The sequence below is a fragment of the Elephas maximus genome, chromosome 25 (assembly GCF_024166365.1).
Source record: "Elephas maximus indicus isolate mEleMax1 chromosome 25, mEleMax1 primary haplotype, whole genome shotgun sequence".
Taxonomy (NCBI): Eukaryota; Metazoa; Chordata; class Mammalia; order Proboscidea; family Elephantidae; genus Elephas; species Elephas maximus.
In genome coordinates this window covers 11,753,898-11,775,521 of record NC_064843.1, presented here as the reverse complement: position 1 = coordinate 11,775,521, position 21,624 = coordinate 11,753,898, and the positions used below count along the sequence as shown (strand labels likewise).

The window sequence follows — 21,624 nt, the reverse complement described above, 5'->3', positions numbered from 1 at the left end:
TTCCCTTGTGTCTTTGGCTTTCTTCATTCTTCCTTGCTCCAGATGGGGTGGGACCAGTGGAGTATCTTGGATGGCTGCTCACAAGCTTTTAAAAGATCCCAGATGTTCTACATGCCAAAGTAGGATGTAGAACATTTTCATTATAAACTAGTTATGCCGATTGAGCTAGATGTCCCCCGAGCCCATGGTCCTCCTGCAATCACTTATCAAAGTCTGTTTCTGAAGAGTTTTTGGTGATGTTTAGGTGCCAACTGTGCTTTCATTTTTCAAATATGTTTCTGACATTTTTCCTTTTTTAAACTCTACTGAAGCTGGGCTGTAAATATCGTATTTTTGTTCATTTTCAATTTTAAAATATTAGGAAATAAAGATATACATGCTGTTTAGAAAGGGCCACATGAACCAGAGACTACATCATCCTGAAACCAGAAGAACTAGATGGTGCCCAGCTACAACCGATGACTGCCCTGACAGGGAACACAACAGAGGACCCCTGAGGGAGCAGGAGAGCAGTGGGATGCAGACCCCAAATTCTCATAAGACCAGACTTAATGGTCTGACTGAGACTAGAAGGACCCCAGTGGTCATGGCCCCCAGACCTTCTGTTGGCCCAGGACAGGAACCATTCCTGAAGCCAACTCTTCAGACAGGATTGGACTGGACAACGGGATGGAGAGGGATGCTGGTGAGGAGTGAACTTCTTGGATCAGGTCGACACTGGAGACTAGGTTGGCATCTCCTGCCTGGAGGGGAGATGAGAGGGTGGATGGGGTTAGAAGCTGGTGAAATGGACACAAAAAGACAGAGTGGAGGGAGAAAGCGGGCTGTCTCATTAGGGGGAGAGTAATTGGGAGTATGTAGCAAGGTGTATATGAGTTTTTGTGTGAGAGACTGACTTGATTTGTAAACTTTCACTTAAAGCACAATAAAAATTATTAAAAAAAAAAAAGATATACATGATGTTTAAGGCTGCCAAACATTCAAAACTATTTACTTTCCAAGCACTACTAAAATCAACATTCATTTTGCCCGTGAAGGAAGAAAAATCCTACCAGCTTTGATTCAAAGAAGCTATTTTTTAGGATTATCCTTCACATATAACAAGAACAGTAAATCTGAACGCATTTCATTTTATTGAGTGATGCAAACCAGCTTTAACAGGCAAATAAGAAGAACCAATCACAAAAACTCAAATAGTCACAATGGTAGCATCTAAGGGACCAGAGAATTTAAGTCTTATTATATGAATTCATTAATTTGCTGGCATGAAGAGAATGTAACGGCTGGGAAATTACTTCCAAATGTTGACCCTGAACAAGTCTTCTGAATTTGGGAAATTTTAACAGATCAAAATGTTAAGAATTTGAATTTGAACTTATCAGTGATTTTACAATATGTAAAAAAATTCTAATATATCAAAAGTATCTGTTTAACTTAGAAAAGAAGAAAAGTCTGGCTCATTATAAAGACAGGTGCTAGTTAACTTTAAGTGCTAAGAAGGCATTTCCCATGCTGCTACTGTGTGCTGCTGGAGTCAATCCTGACTCACAGCCACCCTAGAGGACAGGGTAGAAGTGCCCCACAGGGTTTCCAAGGGTGTAACCTTTACAGAGGAGTCCTGGTGGTGTAGTGGAAAGCTCGGCTGCTAATCAAAAGGATGGCACTCTGAGTCCACCAACCACTCCTCGGAAACCCTACAGGGCAGTTCTACAGGGCAGTTCTACGCTGTCCTACAAGGTTGCTATGAATGGGAATCGACTCAATGAGCACCCATGAGCACGCAGTCTTCATGGAAACAGACTGCCACATCTTTCTCCCGTAGAACGGCTGGTCGGTTTGAACCGCTGACGTTTTGGTTAGCAGCCTAGTGCTTAACCACCGTGCCACTAGGGCTCTTTCACATTCTGCTAGAGGCCAGACAGCCTGTTCAACTGCCAAAACAGAAATACTAATTACGAGGCATTATAAAAAGTCCAAGTTCTTAACAAAAAGACATTTTCATCATCAGGCTTTTATGTTTCTTCTCACTATGAAATTATTAAAAAAAATGTAAACAAAAGAGTTTCAGCAAAACAACAGGGCTATAAACTGATATACTAATAAGCAATAACAGAATATAGCTGGAGAGATTTCCTATCTGCCAAAGAACATAATTAAGAATGAATACAAATCGGAAAACAAATTCTAAAAGTGAAGCTTATTCACATATGGAAATAAAATATATTATTCATTATTTTCTAGCCTAATCTACAGTTTTTCATTTTTTATTCAGTTTTTATTTTCATAAAGTCAAAATCTTTTTGACTGAATTTAGAACTAATTAAAAGCATTATAGTAATTTAAAATTGTGTGGAAAATTCATTTGTATGAATGAAATTCATTTACATGACTGAAAAAGGACATAAAAATGAATCTTTTATGTTTAAAAATTATAAAAACACTTGAAATATCATGGGTGTGTACAATTCAACAGAAACTTCCAGCTTTGACTTTTTGCTTAAGCACTGAATAATCCAAACCCAACCCACTGCCACTGAGTCAATGCCAACTCATAGCGACCCTACTGGACAGAGTAGAGCTGCTCTATAGGGTTTCCAAGGCTGTAAATCTTAATGGAACCACACTGCCACATCTTTCTCCCGTGGAGCGGCTGGTGGGTTGGAACTGCTGACCTTTCAGTTAGCAGCAGAGCGCTTTCACCACTGTACCACCAAGGGCTCCTAAGCACTGAACAGTTGGTCTATAAAACCAAAAAAATCAAGCCTGTTGCCATGAATCAATTCCAACTCACGGTGACCCCGTGTATTACAAGGTAGAACTGCCCCACTAAGTTTCCTAGGCTGTAATTTTTATGGAAGCAGATGGCCAGGCCTTTCTCTTCCGTGATGCCCCTGGGTGGGTTTAAACTGCCAAGCTTTTGGTTTGCAGGACAGCACAAACCGCTTTTGCCATCCAGGGACCTCAACTGGTCCATATTACTGTTGAAATAACTATTACCCCAAAATCATTTCTCATTCGTTGCAGGCCACCTCACCAATACTAGCTGCATTCATAGGTCTGAGGTGTCATCTTCCGATTCAAGACATAAGCCTATTACGAAATAACCTGCAATGTTTTTTGACAGATCTAGGCCGAAAGAGGCAAACAATTCTAGGCTCTACTTCAAACTTCGGAAAGATTGGGGCCAAGCGTTGCCATGAACTTAATTCTAAAAAGATGCAGAAATTGGAGAACGTGCTTTAAGAATTACAGACTACCGACGAGACCCCCATCTCCATCACTTATCCATCAGGTTGAGGATCATCTCACAGGTCACGTCCCCCTTGGGGTCTTTGCCTCCTGTGGAGTCGCCAGGGACCATCTCGCCCGGGTCCTGCCGGCCTCTCACCACGGACACCTCCTCAAGCATCTCCCGGTCAGCAGCCGCTTCTGGGGAAAGAGACCTGGTTAGTACGCTGGGAGCAGAGACAAGTAAGCAGAACTGGTCAACTGTGCAAATGTCTTTTGGAAACAATCACTTAATTCTAAAGACAGCAGCAAGCGTTCTAGAAAACAGCCTTTGGATTTAAAGGGGAGTACAGGCATTCTGGAAGGAGCCCTGGTGGCACAATGGTTCAGTGCTCAGCTGCTAATCAAATGGTCAGCAGTTCAAACCCACCAACTGCTCCACAGGGGAAAAACCTGGTGATCTGCTCCTGTGAAGATTACAGCCTTGGAAACCCTATGGGGTAGTTCTACTCTGTCCTAGACGGCTGCTGTAAGTTGGAATCAACGCAACCGCACACAGCAACAATACAAGTATTCTGCTCTTCTTGACCTGCTTAAGTCAGGGCTTCTCAAGCACTACTGACACTTGGGCCGATGGGTCTCTGTGACGGGGGCTGTCCTGTGGGTGGTAGGATGTTGAGCAGCATCCCTGGCCTCTATCCATGAGATGCCAGGAGCACCTTCCCCTCCCTGAGCTGTGACAACCCTCAGTGTCTCCAGATGGTGCGGAATCACCTCTGGCGGAGGAGCACGGGCCCATGTTGTGGCTGAGCTGATCACCTACGTCTGGTTTCTGTCCCACCTCCCACCCCCAGTGACATGGCCAAAATGAAAACAGCTGCTGGAAGGCCTTTCCACTGAGAACTCACTAGGGGTCAAGAACCACTAGGACACACTGTGGGCCACATCCAGATCCACAGCCCACCCACCCACACTCCAGGAGCCTAGGAACCAGTCAAGAAGGGGGAAGAGAGTGCCCTTAGGTGTCTGGTTAGCAGGGAAGCCGCCTGCTTACACAGAGTCTGCCCCACCTGCTATCCACCGTGGGCCTCTTACATGGAGGCTGAAGGACTAGAGGCTTGAACTTCCCTACTCGTTCTTCCCCCATAAAGGACACGTTCACGAGTCTCTTGTTTATGGACAGGCAGTGAATGGACAGCCCCTGCCTGGCCAGGTCTGGAGCAGGTGCTGGATGAGGAGTGAGTCCCGGGGAACAGGTCCCCCAGAGGGCCCAGTACACGTGAGGCGAGAACTCGGCCAAGTCCTACACAGGAGAGGCCCAGCCCTGGGGGACCCACTGAGGGGGCTGGAGTGAGGCCTTAGAGATGGATGGATGGACAGAGGAGCAGGCGTCGGTCACCCAGAGGCTCCAGGCAAAGAGAGGAGCAAGGGACCGAGGGTCCAACGGTCGGAAGGGGAGTCGGGGAGCTGGGGCTGGCCATGCTCTGGTCGAATCTCAGAGTGTGGGGTGCCAGAGAAGGGGCTGTTGGTGGTGATAGGTGAGGATGGAGGGCCGGATTGTGCGCTAGAAGGGCCTTCAGCTCTGAAAAGAGGTGGCAGGAGTCCCGTCCCACACTGCCTTCGTGTGAGGCTGTGTCCTGGGTGGCAGGAGCGGAGAGGGGTGTACTTGGGGATGGTGTGGGAGCCCAAGTCCAAGGTCGGGGGCAGAGTGGTGTCAGTGCTGAGTGGGGGGCATCACAGAATCAAATACCAACATCATCAGGTGAGCAGCAGAGAACAGGGCGGTGATGGGAGGGGAAGAAGAGAGCATAAGATGCACTTTCAAACAGAGTGAGTTTGAGACAACCAAGTAGAGGTGCTTGTCAGGTGGGCGAGTACTTGCATCCAGCCTTCGGAGGCCACACAGGGCTGCAGTCCTGCACCAGAGACTTGTCCACAGGTGGTAACTGAGGCCAGGGGTGTGGGCAAGGGTGCAGGTGTGGGTGTGGGTGTAGGTACAGGTATGGGCGTGGGTGGGTGTGGGTGCAGGTGTGGGCATGGGTGTGGATCCACGTGTAGGTGTGCGTGCAGGTATGGGTATAGATGTGGATGTAGGTGTGGGCACAGGTGTGGGCGCCGGTGTGGGTGTGGGCACAGGTGTGGGTGTAAGCCCAGGTGTGGGCATGGCCTAATGGCCTATGGAAAGCGGGCAGAGAAGGCAGTGAACAGTGAAGGTGGACGGTGTGTGGGGAGAAGACAGAGGGCCAGCTGAAGAGGAGCAGCTCCGGGCTGGGCATGGAGAGGCAGCCACGAGGAGGAGGTCAGGGAGATGGAGCATCCAGCTGCAGCGGGTGCAGGACAACGGTGGCTGGTGGCCTCAGGTGGTGATGGGGACAGAACCGGGGGGGCGGGGGCGGACCGAGGCGGGGGGGGGCGGACCGAGAGAAGCCATCCCGGTCCCTGGCAAGTCAGAGCAGAAGTCTTCCGAGATGGGGAGGATCGTGAGTGGAGGGAGGAGCTTGTGTTTCCTCTGACAGGACACACCTGGGCACCTGTGGAGCTTCAGGGAAGGATCAGGCTGAGGGGGCACGTTGGGTCTTCAAGGGAGAAGAGTCACTGATGGGAAAGGGAGGACCGAACCCAGAGACAGGGCAGTGGCCCCTGCTCCATAAAAACACTAAAAGTCAGGTTTACAACCACACTGGCATGAAGACAACTAAGATACAGCAGATTCACGTTTTATATCCATTATTATTACCCAGCTTTTTTCCGACTTTACAAGGAATAAAGCATTTCTAGGGCCCAGGTACTGAGGGGCCTTCAGGAGAGAGAAGGGAAGCATGGGGGTGGTGGTAGATGGGTGGCTGATGGGTGGCTGGGTGCCCTTATGCTGTGAGGAGGGAAGTGAGGCCTTGCCCAGCCAGGTGTCCAACCTCAGCCTTTGAGTCAAAGCCTTTCCATCCTGACCAGGTACCCTGGCCCTCCACCCTCTGTGAATCTCATGTTTTGACACTGGATGATGGGGTCCCCAGGAGGGACTGCAGTGAGGCCACAGGGACACAGGTGCAGGCTGCAGACCAGTGCCCAGTATGTAAGGAGGGAGGAGGAAAGAAAAGTGCCCCAGAGCTGGGCAGTGAGCGCTCTTCTGGAGAGCTTTGAGCCACGGCCGCCGCACAGGCACAGGCTGCAGAGGGTGGCACACAGCCAGAGATCACGTTTCCCCAGACAGGTGAGATGCAGAGGAAGAGTGGCCTGGCCTGCTGAGAGTCACAAACGAAGGACCCCCGAACCTACTGCACAAAGAGGGCAGGGCCGCAGAATGTAGACAGGCATGAGTGTCAGATAAACAACAAGGAGCTTTTAGTATATATACCCCAGAGTGCGTGGGATATACTTAACCTAAGCAGTTACTTGGAGCCCTGGTAGCTCAGTGTTTAAGAACTTGGCTGCTAACCAAAAGGTCGGCAGTTTGAATCCACCAGCTGCTCCTTGGAAACCCTATGGGGCACTTCTACTCTGTCCTATAGGGTTCACTATAAGTTGAAGTCAACTCAATGACAACAGGTAAGCAGTCACTCGATGTTTACCCAAAATTCAAGTTTAACTGGGTGTCCTCTACTTTATTTCACATCTCTTGAAGGAATAAAAAGGGCCGGTAGCTGGCTGTGGGAACACGCACAAGTCAAGGACTGGGGCTGGAATAAAAATTTAGAGTGACACTGAGGAATAAGGATGCCACGCAAACACTGCCTCTTGTTTGTGTTGTGAGGCCGTCTGGTTTCTGGTTCTGTTCTGTAGTTCTAAGTTCTCCTATGAAAGAAGGGAAATCAAACACCAGCACAAGAGCTCGGTGGCCCTTCTCTTAGGAAGTCCCTGGGTGGCGAAAACAGTGTGCACTCAACTATTAACCTAAAGGCTGGTGGTTCAAACTTGGTGGTGCTGCGGAGGAAAGGCCTGGCAATCTGTGTCCATAAAGATTACAGCCAAGAAAACCCTATGTGGCAGTGCTGCTCTGTCACATGAGGTTGTCATGAGTCAGAACTGCCTCGACAGCAATGGGTCTGGTGTTTTGCAGCGTGACCACTTGCCCAGTCAAGACAACCACCTGTTGCTAAGCAAATAACTCTTCTCTGCTCCCTGGGCCCAGGAGATACAGCCTGTGACACCAGCGGCATCTCCACCAGCTGACTAGACAGACTGCAGAGCAGAGGCCACGGTCGCCCACCTGTCCCGCAGCCTTGCCAACATGTCTCCCAACGACCCCAGCAGCAGGAGTGTGCGGTGGGTGCTGCAGCAGACTTGCAGGGTAGCCCTCGCTTCATCCCCACCGCCGACCTGTGAGGTGGGTGAATAACTGTCCCTGTGTCACCAATATAATCAAACCGGCCAGAAAGTGCTGCCCAAACCCTGCCCATATGACAGGACGCAGAGCTGGCTGTGGGCCAGGACAGGCCCTGGAGCTGCCTCCCTGGGTGGAGGGGGCACCAGCAGGGTTTCCGGGTGCGTCCCTTGCCTGGTGGCTCTCAGACAGAACCCAGGGAAGCTTATAAGGAGGAAACCACTGTCACATTAAAAACGAATTCATGAAACGAGGTACCGTCTTCCTTCACGGCCTCTCTCGGGCCCGTCTGCTTTCTCCTTTTCATCCTTCTTTCCTTTCCGGAGGTGGCCGGCTTTTCCTGCCCCGAGTCACAGTTCTCTGAGTGCCTGCGCATGTTACTCTGTTCAGGGAAACGACATGAGGACACACAGTGAAAGTCGGCATCGCCGAGCAAACGCACTAGAACACAAAGAGACGGACTCTGGGGAAACTGAGCCAATGGTCCAGTGCATTTTTAGAAAACTTTTTCGTTACTATTGATTAATGGTATACCAGCCACTTTTTGTGCAGTGGTTAAGAGCTGGGCTGCTAACCAAAAGGTCGGCAGTTAGAAGCCACCAGCTGCTCCCTGGAAACTCTATGGGGCAGTTCTACTCTGTCCTTTAGGGTCGCTATGAGCCAGGAATCAATACAACAGCAATGATTTTGCGGGGGTGGGGGTAACTGCAGCAGCAAGGCGTTACTCTAATGCATTTAGTGACAAGGTGGGTTCCTTCTGAAATGGATAAAGCTCAGCAGACCAGGGCTGGAGCCTCATTGTTGTGTAGGCTGAGCATTCTATTAGGTGACCCTTCCTAGATGCATTAGTTTGGTAAACTTTTGCCTTTATTTCTGACATAAAGCTTGTAAGCATAATTATGGCTTCTCTGTGTGATAGTTGGGGAGCCCTTACGGGTTTGTTTTGGTTTTTCTGTGTTGTGTTTGGAAAACCAGAGGCTCCCCATGTAACCTAATGGAAAGGTGCTTGCAATATATGATTTCTACAGCTCTCACTGGCCTCAGCGCCACTCGCCTTACTGGTGGATTGCATTACCAGATCGTATTTCTCAAAATTTAAACACACTCAGTAAGCACGCATTCCGATACTGAAAAAACATGACATCCAAAAAAAAAAAAAAAATTTAGGGAGGAAAAATAAAGCAACAAAGGGTTTTAACATACCATTCAATACAATCCACGCCATACGGCTCACCCATTCAACGTGCACGACTCCGAGTTTTTAAAGAATGCGTATTTACAGGGTTATGTAACCATCCCCACAATAAATTTTAGAACATCTTTGTCACCCCAAAAAGAAACCCTGTAACCATTACTGGGAGTCCTTGGGTGGCGCAGTTAAAGGCTCTACGCTAACCATCAGTTGGAGGGTCCAGTCCACCCAGAGGCACCTCAGAAGAAAGGCCTGGTGATCTACTTCCAAAAAACCAGCCACTGAAATCCCTATGGAGCGCAGTTCTACTCTTGACACACACAGGGTGGCCCTGAGTCAGGGTCCACTTGATGGCAGCTGGTTTGCACAGTGTTAACTGTTAGAATAAGGACCCCCGGTGGTGCAACAGTTAGTGCTAGACTGCTAAAACTGAAGGGTCAGAAGTTCGAGCCCACCCAGTGGCTCTGTGGGAGGAAAGACCTGGCGATCTGCTCCCATAAAGATTACACCTAGGAAACCTTATGGGGCAGTTCTACTGTTACGTGGGATTGCTATGAGTCGGAGTCAACTTGACAACGCACAGCCACCAACCATTAGTCACTCCTCACGTCCCCCTCCCTTCAGCCCTGGCCACCACTAGTCTACTGTGTCTCTGTGGATTTGCCTCTTCTGGACATTTCACAGAAATGGGATCATAGGATAAGTGTCTATTCAGATCCTTTGGCCATTTTTAAATTGGTTGGTTGTTTGTCTTTTATTATGGAGTTGTAGGAGTTCTTTATATATGGTAGATACAAGTCCATATGCTTTCCTGAATGATAGGAAAAAGCTTCAAAGCTTTTCATTTTTTTGTTCTGAGGAAATCTACTTGGCTGACCCACTCTTCTCTCTGCTTTGTTTTTTCACACCCAAGAATAGTTTCTTTACAATACTAACTCAGAATTAATGATACTATTTTGTGGCATTGCCATCATTCTTATTTGAAATTTTGAACTAACAGTTTTCTTTAATATTCCTGAACTACCCCATTATGCTACTCAGGGCAACGCACCTGCCCTATTTTCTTTTAGAGAAGGCATAAAGTTTTCCCCACAGGATGAGCAAACTTCAGATCATCTGAAAATTTTTAAAGCTGGACCAAAACATGTCATCCAAAGATCTACCTAACTATCTGTGGTAATTTTAAGATGTCCACAAATTCTTTGGTACTCTTCCCTTCAAGAGGGACTTCATTCCCTTCCCCTTCAGTGGGGACTAAGGGACTTGTGTCTAATGAACAGAAGTAATGGTGTGTCATTTTCAACACTAGGTCATGAAAGGCACTGCAGCTTCCTCCTTGCTCTATCTCTTGGACCACTCAGTCTGGGGAAGATGCTGCCACGTTGTGAAGACACTCAAGCAGTCCTATGAAGAGACCCACAAGGTGGGAACTGAGGCCTCGTGCCAAGGGCCATGTGAGGGAGCCGCCATCTTGGAAGTGGATCCTCTGGCCCCAGTCAAGCCTTCAGATAACTGTAACTCCAGCCAACATCCTGTTGGCAATATCATGAGAGACCATGAGTCAGACCCACCCAGCTAAGCCACTCTAAAATTCCTGCACCACAGAAACCAGGAGAAAATGAGTGTTTGTTGTTTAAAGCCACTATGTTTTGAGATAATTTGTTATTAAGCAACAGTTAACTAATACAACACCTAGAAAAAATAAAACAAAGGAGTAAATCTGTTTCTTAGCACAGTACCAAAAACACTATTCTAAGAACACCTAGGGAACGTTTTGAACACTGTGTCCTCTCTGTGAAGCGGCCGAAATCTGGTTCATAAGAACAATTTTGAAATGTTACACTAAAAGCAGAGGTTCCTTGCATGGGTTTAGGAGGCCTGAGAACTTCCTGAAAGTATTTTCAAGATTTTGTGTGTCTCAGGGGAGGGGCGATCACCCTTTCATAAGATTCTTCAAGAACTTTGTAGCTTCCCCCAAAATTAATAAGCACTTTCCTAAGACACAATAGTTGCTACCTTACGTCCTGGCAAGTTTCTAAAGTAGCGTCTAAAATCTATATGGTTTTCACTGGCTGATTTTCAGAAGTAGGTCACCAGGCCTTTCTTCCAAGCCCATCTTAGTCTGAAAGCTCCGCCGAAACCCGCCTGGCATCACAGCAACACACATGCTTCCACTGACAGATGGTGGTGGCTGTGCATGACAGGCATCGGTTGGGAATTGAACCTGGGCCTCCTGCATGGAGGGCTAGAATTGCACCACTGCCCCCTGGTAAGTAAGCTTACCCAGCGGGAAAAGGCTTTGCCACATTTGGGGCATTCGTAAACAGTCGGGATGAAATCGGAATCATGGTATTTCTTGAAGTGAGTATTTAGAAGTTGCTTCTGCCGGAAACGTTTATTGCAGGAAAGACAGGCAAACGGTTTCTCTCCAGTGTGGGTACGCACGTGAGCCGTCATATGACGCTCCTGGCAGGGGGAAAAAACAGTTTATGTAAAGTGGGTACGCACGTGAGCCATCATATGATGCTCCTGTGGGGGGAGAACAGAGTTCATCTATGTAAAGTGGGTATGCACGTGAGCCGTCATATGACGCTTCTGGGGGAGAACACAGTTTATCTATGTAAAGTGGGTACACGTAAAGTGGGTACGCACGTGAGCCGTCGTGATGCTGGAGGGGGGGAGAACACAGTTTATCTATGTAAAGTGGGTATGCACGTGAGCCATCATATGATGCTCCTGTTGGGGGGAGAACAGAGTTTATCTGTGTAAAGTGGGTACGCACGGGAGCCGTCATATGACGCTCCTGGGGGAGAACGCAGTTTATGTAAAGTGAGTAAGCACGTGAGCCGTCATATGATGCTGGGGGGGGAACACAGTTTATCTATGTAAAGTGGATACACACGTGAGCCGTCATGACGCTCCTGGGGGGGAGAACACAGTTTATCTATGTAAAGTGGGTACACACGTGAGCCGTCATGACGCTCCTGTGGGGGGAGAACACAGTTTATCTATGTAAAGTGGGTATGCACGTGAGCCGTCATATGATGCTCCTGTGTCGGGGGGAGAACACAGTTTATCTATGTAAAGTGGGTACACACGTGAGCCGTCATGACGCTCCTGTGGGGGGAGAACACAGTTTATCTATGTAAAGTGGGTACGCACGTGAGCCGTCATATGATGCTCCTGTGGGGGGGGAGAACACAGTTTATCTATGTAAAGTGGGTACACACGTGAGCCGTCATGATGCTCCTGGGGGGGGCAGAACAGAGTTTATCTATGTAAAGTGGGTACACATGTGAGCCGTCATGATGCTCCTGAGGGGGAGAACATAGTTTATCTATGTAAAGCAGGTACGCACGTGAGCCCTCATGACGCTGGGGGGAGGAGAACACCGTTTATCTATGTAAAGTAGGTACGCATGTGAGCCCTCCTGACGCTCCTGGCGGGGAGGAGAACACGTTTATCTATGTAAAGTGGGTTCGCAAGTGAGCCCTCATGATGCTCCTGGGGGCGGGGGAGAACACCGTTTATCTATGTACATAGACATTATTTATTGTTTAATACGTTTTTTTCTCTTCCCAAACGTGAGTGTGCTGATAAGCAGTCATTCCAAACACTTTCTTGACAAAGCACGACTAAATCTCTCAGCGTATGGCCTTCTTCAAAACACACACCCATTCCCTACCATTAAGTTAAGGAGCTCTGGTGCCGCAATGGTTAAGCACTCTGCTGCTAATCAAAAGGTTGGTGGTTAGAACTCACCAGTGGCTCTGTGGAAGACAGACCTGGTGATGTGGTTCTGCAAATATTTACAGCCAAGAAAACCACACAGGGCAGTTCTACTCAGTCACATGGGGCGGGTATGAGTCGGAATCGACTTGATGGCAAACCACAACAAACATCAAGTTACAAAGTGCTTCAAATAATTTCCTGTTGGTTTTCCAGTCCTATGGGGGTGTGGTACCCCAGACTGGGCAGTGAAAGGATAAACGTTTTCTCCTCTAAAACAGATCATGTAGGGAAAAACAAAAACAAACACTTTCTTTGATGGTTGCCAGGGATGGGGCGGGGGAGGAGGGAAAATTATCAGATAGAAGACGCATGTGAATTCTGGGGAAGGGACAGGCAATACACAATATGGGGGAAGTCAGCAAACATGACCAAGGCGCAGGAGGACACTGATGGGAATGCAAGAACGAAGGGCAGCAACATAATCACTACAGGACAGAGGATCCTGCAACACTAGGGTTAACAAACACGAACTTACAAATGGATATGCAGCAAGATACACGCGGCAAGAGGTGTGGGAGGGCTTAAGGGAACACACCCACCTGCAGATAAAGGTCTGGTGGTGGATATTTCTACATACATAACTGTTGTTGCTGTTAGGGGCCGTCGAGTCGGTTCCAACTCACAGCAACCCTATGTAAAACAGAACGGAAACACTGCCTTGTCCTGCTCTATCCTCACAATCGTTGCTATGCTTGAGCCCACTGTTGCAGCCACTGTGTCAATCTATCTCCTCGAGGGTCTTCCTTTTTTTCACTGACCCTCTACTAAGCATGATGTCCTTCTCCAGGGACTGGTGCCTCCTGATAACACGTCCAAAGTGTGTGAGATGAAGTCTCACCATCCTTGCTTCTAAGGAGCATTCTGGCTACATGTCTTCCAAGACTGTTGCTCTTCTGGCAGTCCATAAGATATTTTATACTCTTCACCAACACCATATTTCAAAGGCATCAATTCTTCCTCAGTCTTCCTTATTCACTGTCCAGCTTTCACATACATATGTGGGAACTGAAAATACCATGGCTTGGGTCAGGAGCACCTTAGTCCTCAAAGTGACATTTTTTCTTCTGAACGCTTTAAAGACGTCTTTTGCAGAAGATGTGCCCAATGCCCATACGTCTTTTGATTTCTTGACTGCTGCTTCCGTGGGTGTTGATTGTGGATCCAAATAAAACGAAATCCTCGACAACTTCAATATTTTCTCCGTTTATCATGGTGGTGTTTATTGGTCCAGTTGTGAGGATTTTTGTTTTCTTTATGTTGAGGTGTAATCTGTACTGAAGGCCGCGGTCTTTGATCTTCATCAGTAAGTGCTTCAAGTCCTTTTCGCTTTCAGCAAGCAAGGTTGTGTCATCTGCATAACGCAGGTTGTTAATCAGTCGTCCTCCAATCCTGATGCCCCGTTCCTCTTCATATAGTCCAGCTTCTTGGACTGTTTGCTCAGCATACAGATTGAATAGGTATGGTGAAAGGATACAATCCTGACACACACCTTTCCTGACTTTAAACCACGCGGTATCCCCTTGTCCTGTCCGAACAACTGCCTCTTGGTCTATGTACAGGTTCCTCATGAGCACAATTAAGTGTTCTGGAATTCCCATTCTTTGCAATGCTATCCGTAATTTGTTAAGATCCACACAGCTGAATGCCTTTGCATAGTCAATAACACACAGGTAAACATTCTTCGGTATTCTTTGCTTTCAGTCAGGATCCATCTGACATCAGCAGTGACATCCCTTGTTCTATGTCCTCTTCTAAATCCAGCTTGAACTTCCGGCAGTTTCCTGTCGATGTACTGCTGCAACTGCTTTTGAATAATCTTCAGCAAGTTTTTTTTTTGCCTGTGATATTAGTGATATTGTTAGATAATTTCTGCATTCTGTTGGATCACCTTTCTTTGGAATGGGCATAAATATGGACCTCTTCCAGTTGGTTGACCAGCTAGCTGTCTTCTAAATTTCTTAGCATAGATGAATGAGCGCTTCCAGCACTGCATCTCAGTTGGTATCCTGTCAATTCCTGCAGCCTTGCTTTTCACCAACACCTTCAGGGCAGCTTGGACTTCTCCCTTCAATACCATTAGTTCTTGATCATATACTACCTCCTGAAAAGGTTGAACGTCGACCAATTCTTCTTGGTACAGTGGCTCTGCACTCTTTCCATTTTCTTTTGATGTTTCCTGCATCATTCAATATCTTGCCCATAGAATCCTTTACTACTGCAACTCGAGGCTTTAAGTTTTTCTTCAGTTCTTTTAGCTTGAGAAACGTTGAGTGTATTCTTCCCTTTTGGTTTCCTAACTCCAGGTCTTCGCGCATGTCATCATACTACTTTACTTTGCGTCTCAAGCTGCCCTTTGAAATCTGTTCAGCTATTTTACTTCATCATTTCTTCTGTTCGCTTTAGCTACTCTATACTCAAGAGCAAGTTTCAGAGTCTGTTCTGGCGTCCATTTTGGTCTTTTCAATCACCTTTTGCTTTCCTCATGTATGATGTCCTTGATGTCATTCCACAACTCGTCTGGTCTTCGGTCATTAGTGTTCACTGCATCAAATCTATTCTTGAGATGGTCTCTAAATTCAGGTGGGATATACTCAAGATCGTATTTTGGCTGTTGTGGACTTGTTCCAATTTTCTTCAGTTTCAACCTGAACTTGCACTGATGGTCTGTTTCGCAGTTGGCCTCTGGCCTTGTTCTAACTGATGATATCGAGCTTCTCCACAGTCTCTTTCAACCATGGAGCTGATTTGATTCCTGTGTGTTCCATCTGCTGAGGTCCACGTGTAGAGTTGCCAGTTGTTGAAAAAGTATTTGCAGTGACAAAGTCATTGGTCTTGCAAAATTCTATCATGAGATATGTGGAGTTGTTTCTATCACCAAGGTCATACTTTCCAATTAATGATCCTTCTTTGCTTCCAACTTTCGAATTCCAATCACCAGTAATTATCAATGCATCTTGAATGCATGTTTGATCTATTTCAGATTGCAGAGGTTGGTAAAAATCTTGTTTCTTCATCTTTGGCTTTAGTGGTGGTATGCAAATTTGAATAACAGTCATATTAACTGGTCTTCTTTGTAGGCGTATGGATATTACCCTATCATTGACAGCATTGTACTTCAGGACAGATCTTGAAATGTTCTTTTTGAAGATGAATGCTACACCATTCCTCTTCAATTTCTCATTCCTGCCATAGTAGACCATATGATTGTCTGATTCAAAACGGCCAATGCCAGTCCATTTCAGTTCCCCAATGCCTCAGATATTCATCTTTATGCATTGCATTTCATTTTTGACAACTTCCAATTTTTCTAGATTCATACTTCATACACTCCACATTCCTGATATTAATGAATGTTTACAGCTGTTTCTTCTCATCTTGAGTCATGCCACATCAGCAAATGAAGGTCCCATCCCTGTCATTAAGGTCAACACCACTTTGAGGTGGCAGCTCTTTCCTAGTCGTGTTTTCAGTGCCTTCCAGTCTGAGGGGCTCATCTTCCTGCGCTATGCCAGACAATGTTCTGCTGCTATTCATAACATTTTCACTGGCCAAATTTTTCAGAAGTAGACCTCCAGGTCCTTATTCCTAGTCTACCTTAGTCTGGAACCAAAAACAAAACAAATAAACTAAACCTGTTGCCGTTGTGTTGATTCCAACCGATAGCAACCCTTTAGGAAAGAGTAGAACTGCTCCATAGGGTTTCCAAGGAGCAACTGGTGGATTTGAACTGCCAACCTTTTAGTTAGCAGCCAAGCTCCACTGAAACTTGTCCACCAAGAATGACCCTGCTGGTACTTGAAATACTGGTGGCACAGTGTCCAGCGTCGCAGCAAAACGTAAGCCACTACAGTACGAAAACTGACAGACGAGTGGATAGTGAGTAGAAATTGTGGGGAACTGGGACAAACATAGAGTCAAGCAAAAGTACAAATTTTGTTTTACTTGAAATGCAATGATTATTCAAATTAAATCCACAACCATTTCTGCATTACTGTTAATAACCTAATTGATGGTCTTTCTTCCAATCTTTCGGTTGCCAACTTCACCAACCCCTCTTCCTCATCACCCCCACCCAGGACTGCATACCCTGGTCTCTCTCCCTGACTTTCCAGGACCAGAGCTGCTAAGGACACCCTGCAGGGTCCCAGCTTCACCTCCCACCTGTGCCCCTAGTCAAGGCACACCTGGTTGCCCACTGCTCCCCCAAATACCTGTGGCTTCCATCTGGAACCCTCCTCCTCTCCAAGTCTTCTCTCTCTCTCTCTCAGGAAGCTCTCTGAGTGCCTTTTAACAGATCTGACTCTAGGGCCAAACCTTAGGGCCACAGGAAATTCTAATACTCGCAATCTATTACAACAATTCTCTGTCCTGTACTCAAAGCATTCACTGTTTCCAGCCCACGCTCTGATACACAAGAAGTGCTAACTTTCTCCTTCTGTCACCAGTGGCAAAATATTCCCAACAGCACACAATGCTTCAACGGCAGCCTTCTGAGCTTTTGAGATCCCCCTGTGCCCTTAAGGAAACCCAGTGGTGTCGTGGTTACTTGCTACAGATGCTAACCAAAAGGTCTGCAGTTCACATCCACCAGGCAGTCCTTGGAAACCCTATGGGGCAGTTCTACTCTGTCCTTTAGGGGTGCTATGAGTTGGTATCAACTTGATGGCAATTGGTTTTTTTTGTATACTCTTCAAAATTCCTGAAGACCCCAAAGAGCTTTTGTCTATATGGGTGGTATCTATTAATATTTACCATATCAGACTTTGAAACTGATAAATTAAAACAAAATTATTTATCAGTTTATTTTAAAATAACAATAAGCCAACTATATGTTAGCATGGATAACGTATTTCTGCAAAAAAAATCTGTTTTTCAAAATAAAACAATTTAGTGAGAAAAATGGTATCGTTTTATATTTTTGCAAGTGTCTGGCTTAATAGGTAAGGCTGCCAGTTAAAACACAGGCTGCAGTATTTGAGAATCACTTATACTAAAAAAACCTTCATTGCTTATCTGAAATTCAAATTTAACTGGCGTCCTGCATTTTTCTTTGCTCAGCCTGGTTATTGTTGTTGCTAGTTACCACGGAGTGACTTCCCATTCATGGTGGCCCCACGCGTGCAGAGTAGAACTGCTCTGTAGAGTTTTCAAGGCTATGACCTTTCGGAAGCAGATTGCCAGGCCTGTCTTCCAGGGTGCTGCTGAGTGGGTGAGTGGGTTCCAGCCGCCAAGCTTTTGGCTAGTAGGTGAGTGCTTAACCATCTGCGCCACCCAGGGACTTCTGCTCAGCCTGGTGTTGTGTGCTCTTGAGTCAATTCCAACTCATAGTGATCCGATAGGACAGAGTAGAACTGCCCGATAGGGTTTCCAAGGCTGTAATCTTTACGGGAGCAGATCACTAGGTCTTTACTCTTACAGAGCAGCTGGTGGGTTTGAACCGATGACCTTTTGGTGAGGAGCCGAGTACTACACCACCGCATCACAAGGGCTCCTTGCTCAGCTCGGCAGCCCTATGGAAAAAAGACTGCTGGGCTCTCCTCGCTGCCTCTGTCTTTGGTTTGCTAGCGTATGCTGTTACACGCGAAGGAAATTCAGTCTCACGGATACGTAGTTGGAAAAGGAAGGGGAATTTTAATTGCTTTTTCAAACAATTGTCGACATTCGTCTTTGATATTATGCCAAAAACTCAACAAGTGGTAACTTTTTTTCTGAATTTTATTTATTATTGTTTTTGAGAATATACACAGCAAAACATACACAAATTCAGCAGTTTCTACACGTACAATTTAGTGACATTGATTACATTCCGCGAGTTGTGTTACCATGCTCGCCCTCCTTTTCTGAGTTGTTCCTCCCTCATTAACATAAACTCACTGCCCCCTAAGGTTCCTATCTAATCCTTCAAGTTGCTGTTGTTAATTTGATCCCATATAGTTCTTAAAACAGCATAATGGGCAAGGCAGAGCTTTTTTTCACTAGTTATGCTAAACTATTGCTCGGTTTTAAGATGACTTCAGGGGATATTGTTGTCTTAAGGTTTGAAGTTTATCTCAGGGCAATAATTTCAGGAGTTCATCCACCCTCCATGGCTCCAGAAAGTCTAAAGCCTACAAGAACTTGAAATTCTGTTCTGCATTTTCCCCCTTTTGATCAGGATTCTCCTATAGAATCTTTGATCAAACGTTCAGCAAGGGTAGCCGGACACCATCCAGTTCTTCTGGTCTCATGGCAAAGGTGACTTCTTAACGACTGGCTGCAATGTGGAATCTGAAACTCTATCAGTGAACTTTTTGTCCCCTGACATGTTAGAACCCACTGTCCTGCCTTCCACTTTGAGTGTGTGGTTTTCTAATATGACACGTTGGCCATTAGGAAAATACTAGTGTACTGAGTTATGGGGATCTTCTAAAAGTTGACACATTTCATTATGCACTATCGAAAACAATTTCTGCTTTCTTAAAATCATCCAAATCTCTTCAGATAAGTCTCCAAGCACATTGGAAAGCTGTCATGCTCACAGGGGCAGATACGTGTTCTAAAATCTTAACTGTCTAATTCTAATTTTCTCTTGGAAGCTGAAACTGTCTCACTCGCAACAAACGTCTTCCTTGAAGTGAGACTCACTTTGCTCATTTTGGGGAAAATGTCCACCAAATAACCAACAGCTGAACAAACACTGACTGTCTGCCACTAGTTCTTCCTACGTGAAAACGGCGCTCCACGAGAAAGTGACCATTCAGCTCACGCCCCAGCCAGCCCCGGTCCTTCTCCTCCCAACAAGCTTGTGCTTCGGAAGACAGTACAGATGCTCTATGCAGACTTTCCATTCGCCACGTGGGATATTAAAAAGTTGAGTATTGAGGGTCAAAGGTCTACGAGGTGAATAACTTGTATGCCTCCTTGTTGTTGTTGTTGTTAGGTGCCGTCGAGTCGGTTCCAACTCATAGTGACCCTCTATACAATAAAATGAAGTGGTGCCCGGTCCTGTGCCATCCTCACAATCACTGTTATGCTTGAGCCCATCGTTGCAGCCACTATGTCAATCCATCTCCTTGAGGGTCTTCCTCTTTTTCACTGACCCTCTACTTTCCCAAGCGTGATGTCCTTCTCCAGGGAGTGGTCCCTCCTGATGACATGTCCAAAGTATGTGAGATGAAGTCCTGCCATCCTCACTTCTGAGGAGTATTCTGGCTGTATTTCTTCCAAGATGGACATATTTGTTCTTCTGGCAGTCCATGGTATAGTCAATATTCTTCGCCAACATCACAATTCAAAGGCATCAATTCTTCTTTGGTCTTCCTTATTCACTATCCAGCTTTCACATTCTTATGAGGTGATTAAAAATATCACGGCCTGGGTCAGGCACACCTTAATCCTCAAAGTGACATCTTTGCTTTTTAACACTTTAAAGAGGTCTTTGGCATGCTTCGTTAACGACATTCTTAAGTAAGGCTGCCCTTTCCTCGTGCTGCGAGGGCACGAAGGTGGGGGGTTGCTGCTTCCATTCCAGGTAAAGCACCACCGCTGCCTTTGCGTCAGGGCAAATATCAGCACAGCGACAGGGCATGATCATGACAACAGTTTGGATTTCGTGGACGCTGGTGAGCCCCAGGGACCTCCAAGGGCCTGTGAACTGCGCTCAGAACTGCTCTTTTAAGGCACTGGCTCATGGCTGCTTCCTGGGTACTCAGCGGCATCTATTACATCACAATAAAACTCAAACCAGTTGCCGCCAAGTGGACTTCCACTCAAGGCGACCCCATGTGCTCAGAGTAGAACTGTGGCCCCCACAGCTTTCAGTGGTTGATTTTTTGGAAATAGATGGCCAGACGTTTCTTCCACGACACTGCCCGGTGACTACCTCCACCTTTTGGTTAGCAGTGTATTGTGATACCTGTTTTTGCATCACCCGGGCACCCTCTATTATGTCAAAACATGACTTTTTCCAAGTGATTAAGAGAATCCCTCCCCAACCCTTCCCTCTTCGGGATTCCACTGCTTCCCACTGCGCCCCAAATGGACTGAACCCAATACCTGCTTGCAGGCATAGCTGCAGTGTTCACACTTGAACCTCTTCTCATTCTTATGAGTTTTCTGGTGCTGGATGAGGGCATAGCGTTCGTGGAAGACATCAGGACAGTAACGGCATCGCATCTCCGCAGCTCTGTACGTATGCAAGTTGCGCAAATGGACGCCTGAAATAACCACAGGACACTGCATGTTAGGCAGGTTCCCCCGACCCTCCAACTCCGGGTTTCTCAACCTTAGCACTACTGATATTGGGGCCGGATAACTCTCTGTTGTAGGGGGCCTTTCTAGGCATTGTAGGATGTTTAGATGTTTAGCTGCTTCTCTGGCCTCTACCCACTAGATGTCAGTAGCACCCCAACAACCAAGACATCACCAAATTTCCACAGGGGTGCAGAACTGCACCAGAATGAACCCCTGGTCTAAATGGACAGCACACAGTACTGAAATGTCCTTTTAATATCCTTTCAATACAAAGTCGACTTTTACATAACGTAGGTCACACTGGACCTAACGTGTTTACTGGCAAAGCACCCTGAGAGCCTTATCACGATGTAGATGGAGATTTAGAATGACATTAAAGAGGTTTTACATGGCAAAGACACAACCTCCGTATTTTCACTTAAAGACCATCAGCCAAAAAGATAAAAAAGGGTCCAGCTGTTCTTTTGGATGTCAGCGTCCTGCTGCGTCCTACGTGGCAATGGGCCTGAGATACACGGTGAGGTCAGGCTGGACACGCTCACGCATCATTTACGCTCAACCGAGTCAGGCTTTTTGACAACTGCACAATGAGGTACACCCCACATGTACCGGCTCAGCCCCCCAAAGGGCCTGATTTCTCTTCTAGTCACAGGACGGAACATTTGCACGTTCAACAAATGGGAAATACGGACACTGTCACCTACCTGGATGTGCCGGAAGCCATATTACCTTGCCAGGTGTCAAACACTCCTGTCTCTTTCTTAGCTACTCATTCGATACCCTGCCCCCTGTAGAGTCCCACCGGGGCGATGTTTTGTGCGGCTGAGGGGAGCTACCCTGGTGGCATAGTGCTTAAGAGCTC

At 46.6% G+C, this 21,624-nt stretch overlaps 1 protein-coding gene across 1 annotated transcript in view; it reads right to left on the bottom strand.

The window, feature by feature from the left end:
- Nucleotides 1-3,277: 3,277 nt before the first annotated feature.
- The window catches only part of CTCFL (CCCTC-binding factor like), a 37,416-nt gene continuing 19,069 nt past the window's right edge, over nucleotides 3,278-21,624 (bottom strand). The window contains exons 7-13 of the mRNA XM_049870085.1: nucleotides 20,565-20,725; nucleotides 11,022-11,204; nucleotides 7,805-7,928; nucleotides 6,182-6,245; nucleotides 5,107-5,403; nucleotides 4,662-4,810; nucleotides 3,278-3,429 (exon numbers count right to left, since the gene is read on the bottom strand). Of these exons, the coding sequence (XP_049726042.1) occupies nucleotides 3,278-3,429; nucleotides 4,662-4,810; nucleotides 5,107-5,403; nucleotides 6,182-6,245; nucleotides 7,805-7,928; nucleotides 11,022-11,204; nucleotides 20,565-20,725 (1,130 nt within the window). The remainder of the gene's footprint in view (nucleotides 3,430-4,661; nucleotides 4,811-5,106; nucleotides 5,404-6,181; nucleotides 6,246-7,804; nucleotides 7,929-11,021; nucleotides 11,205-20,564; nucleotides 20,726-21,624) is intronic.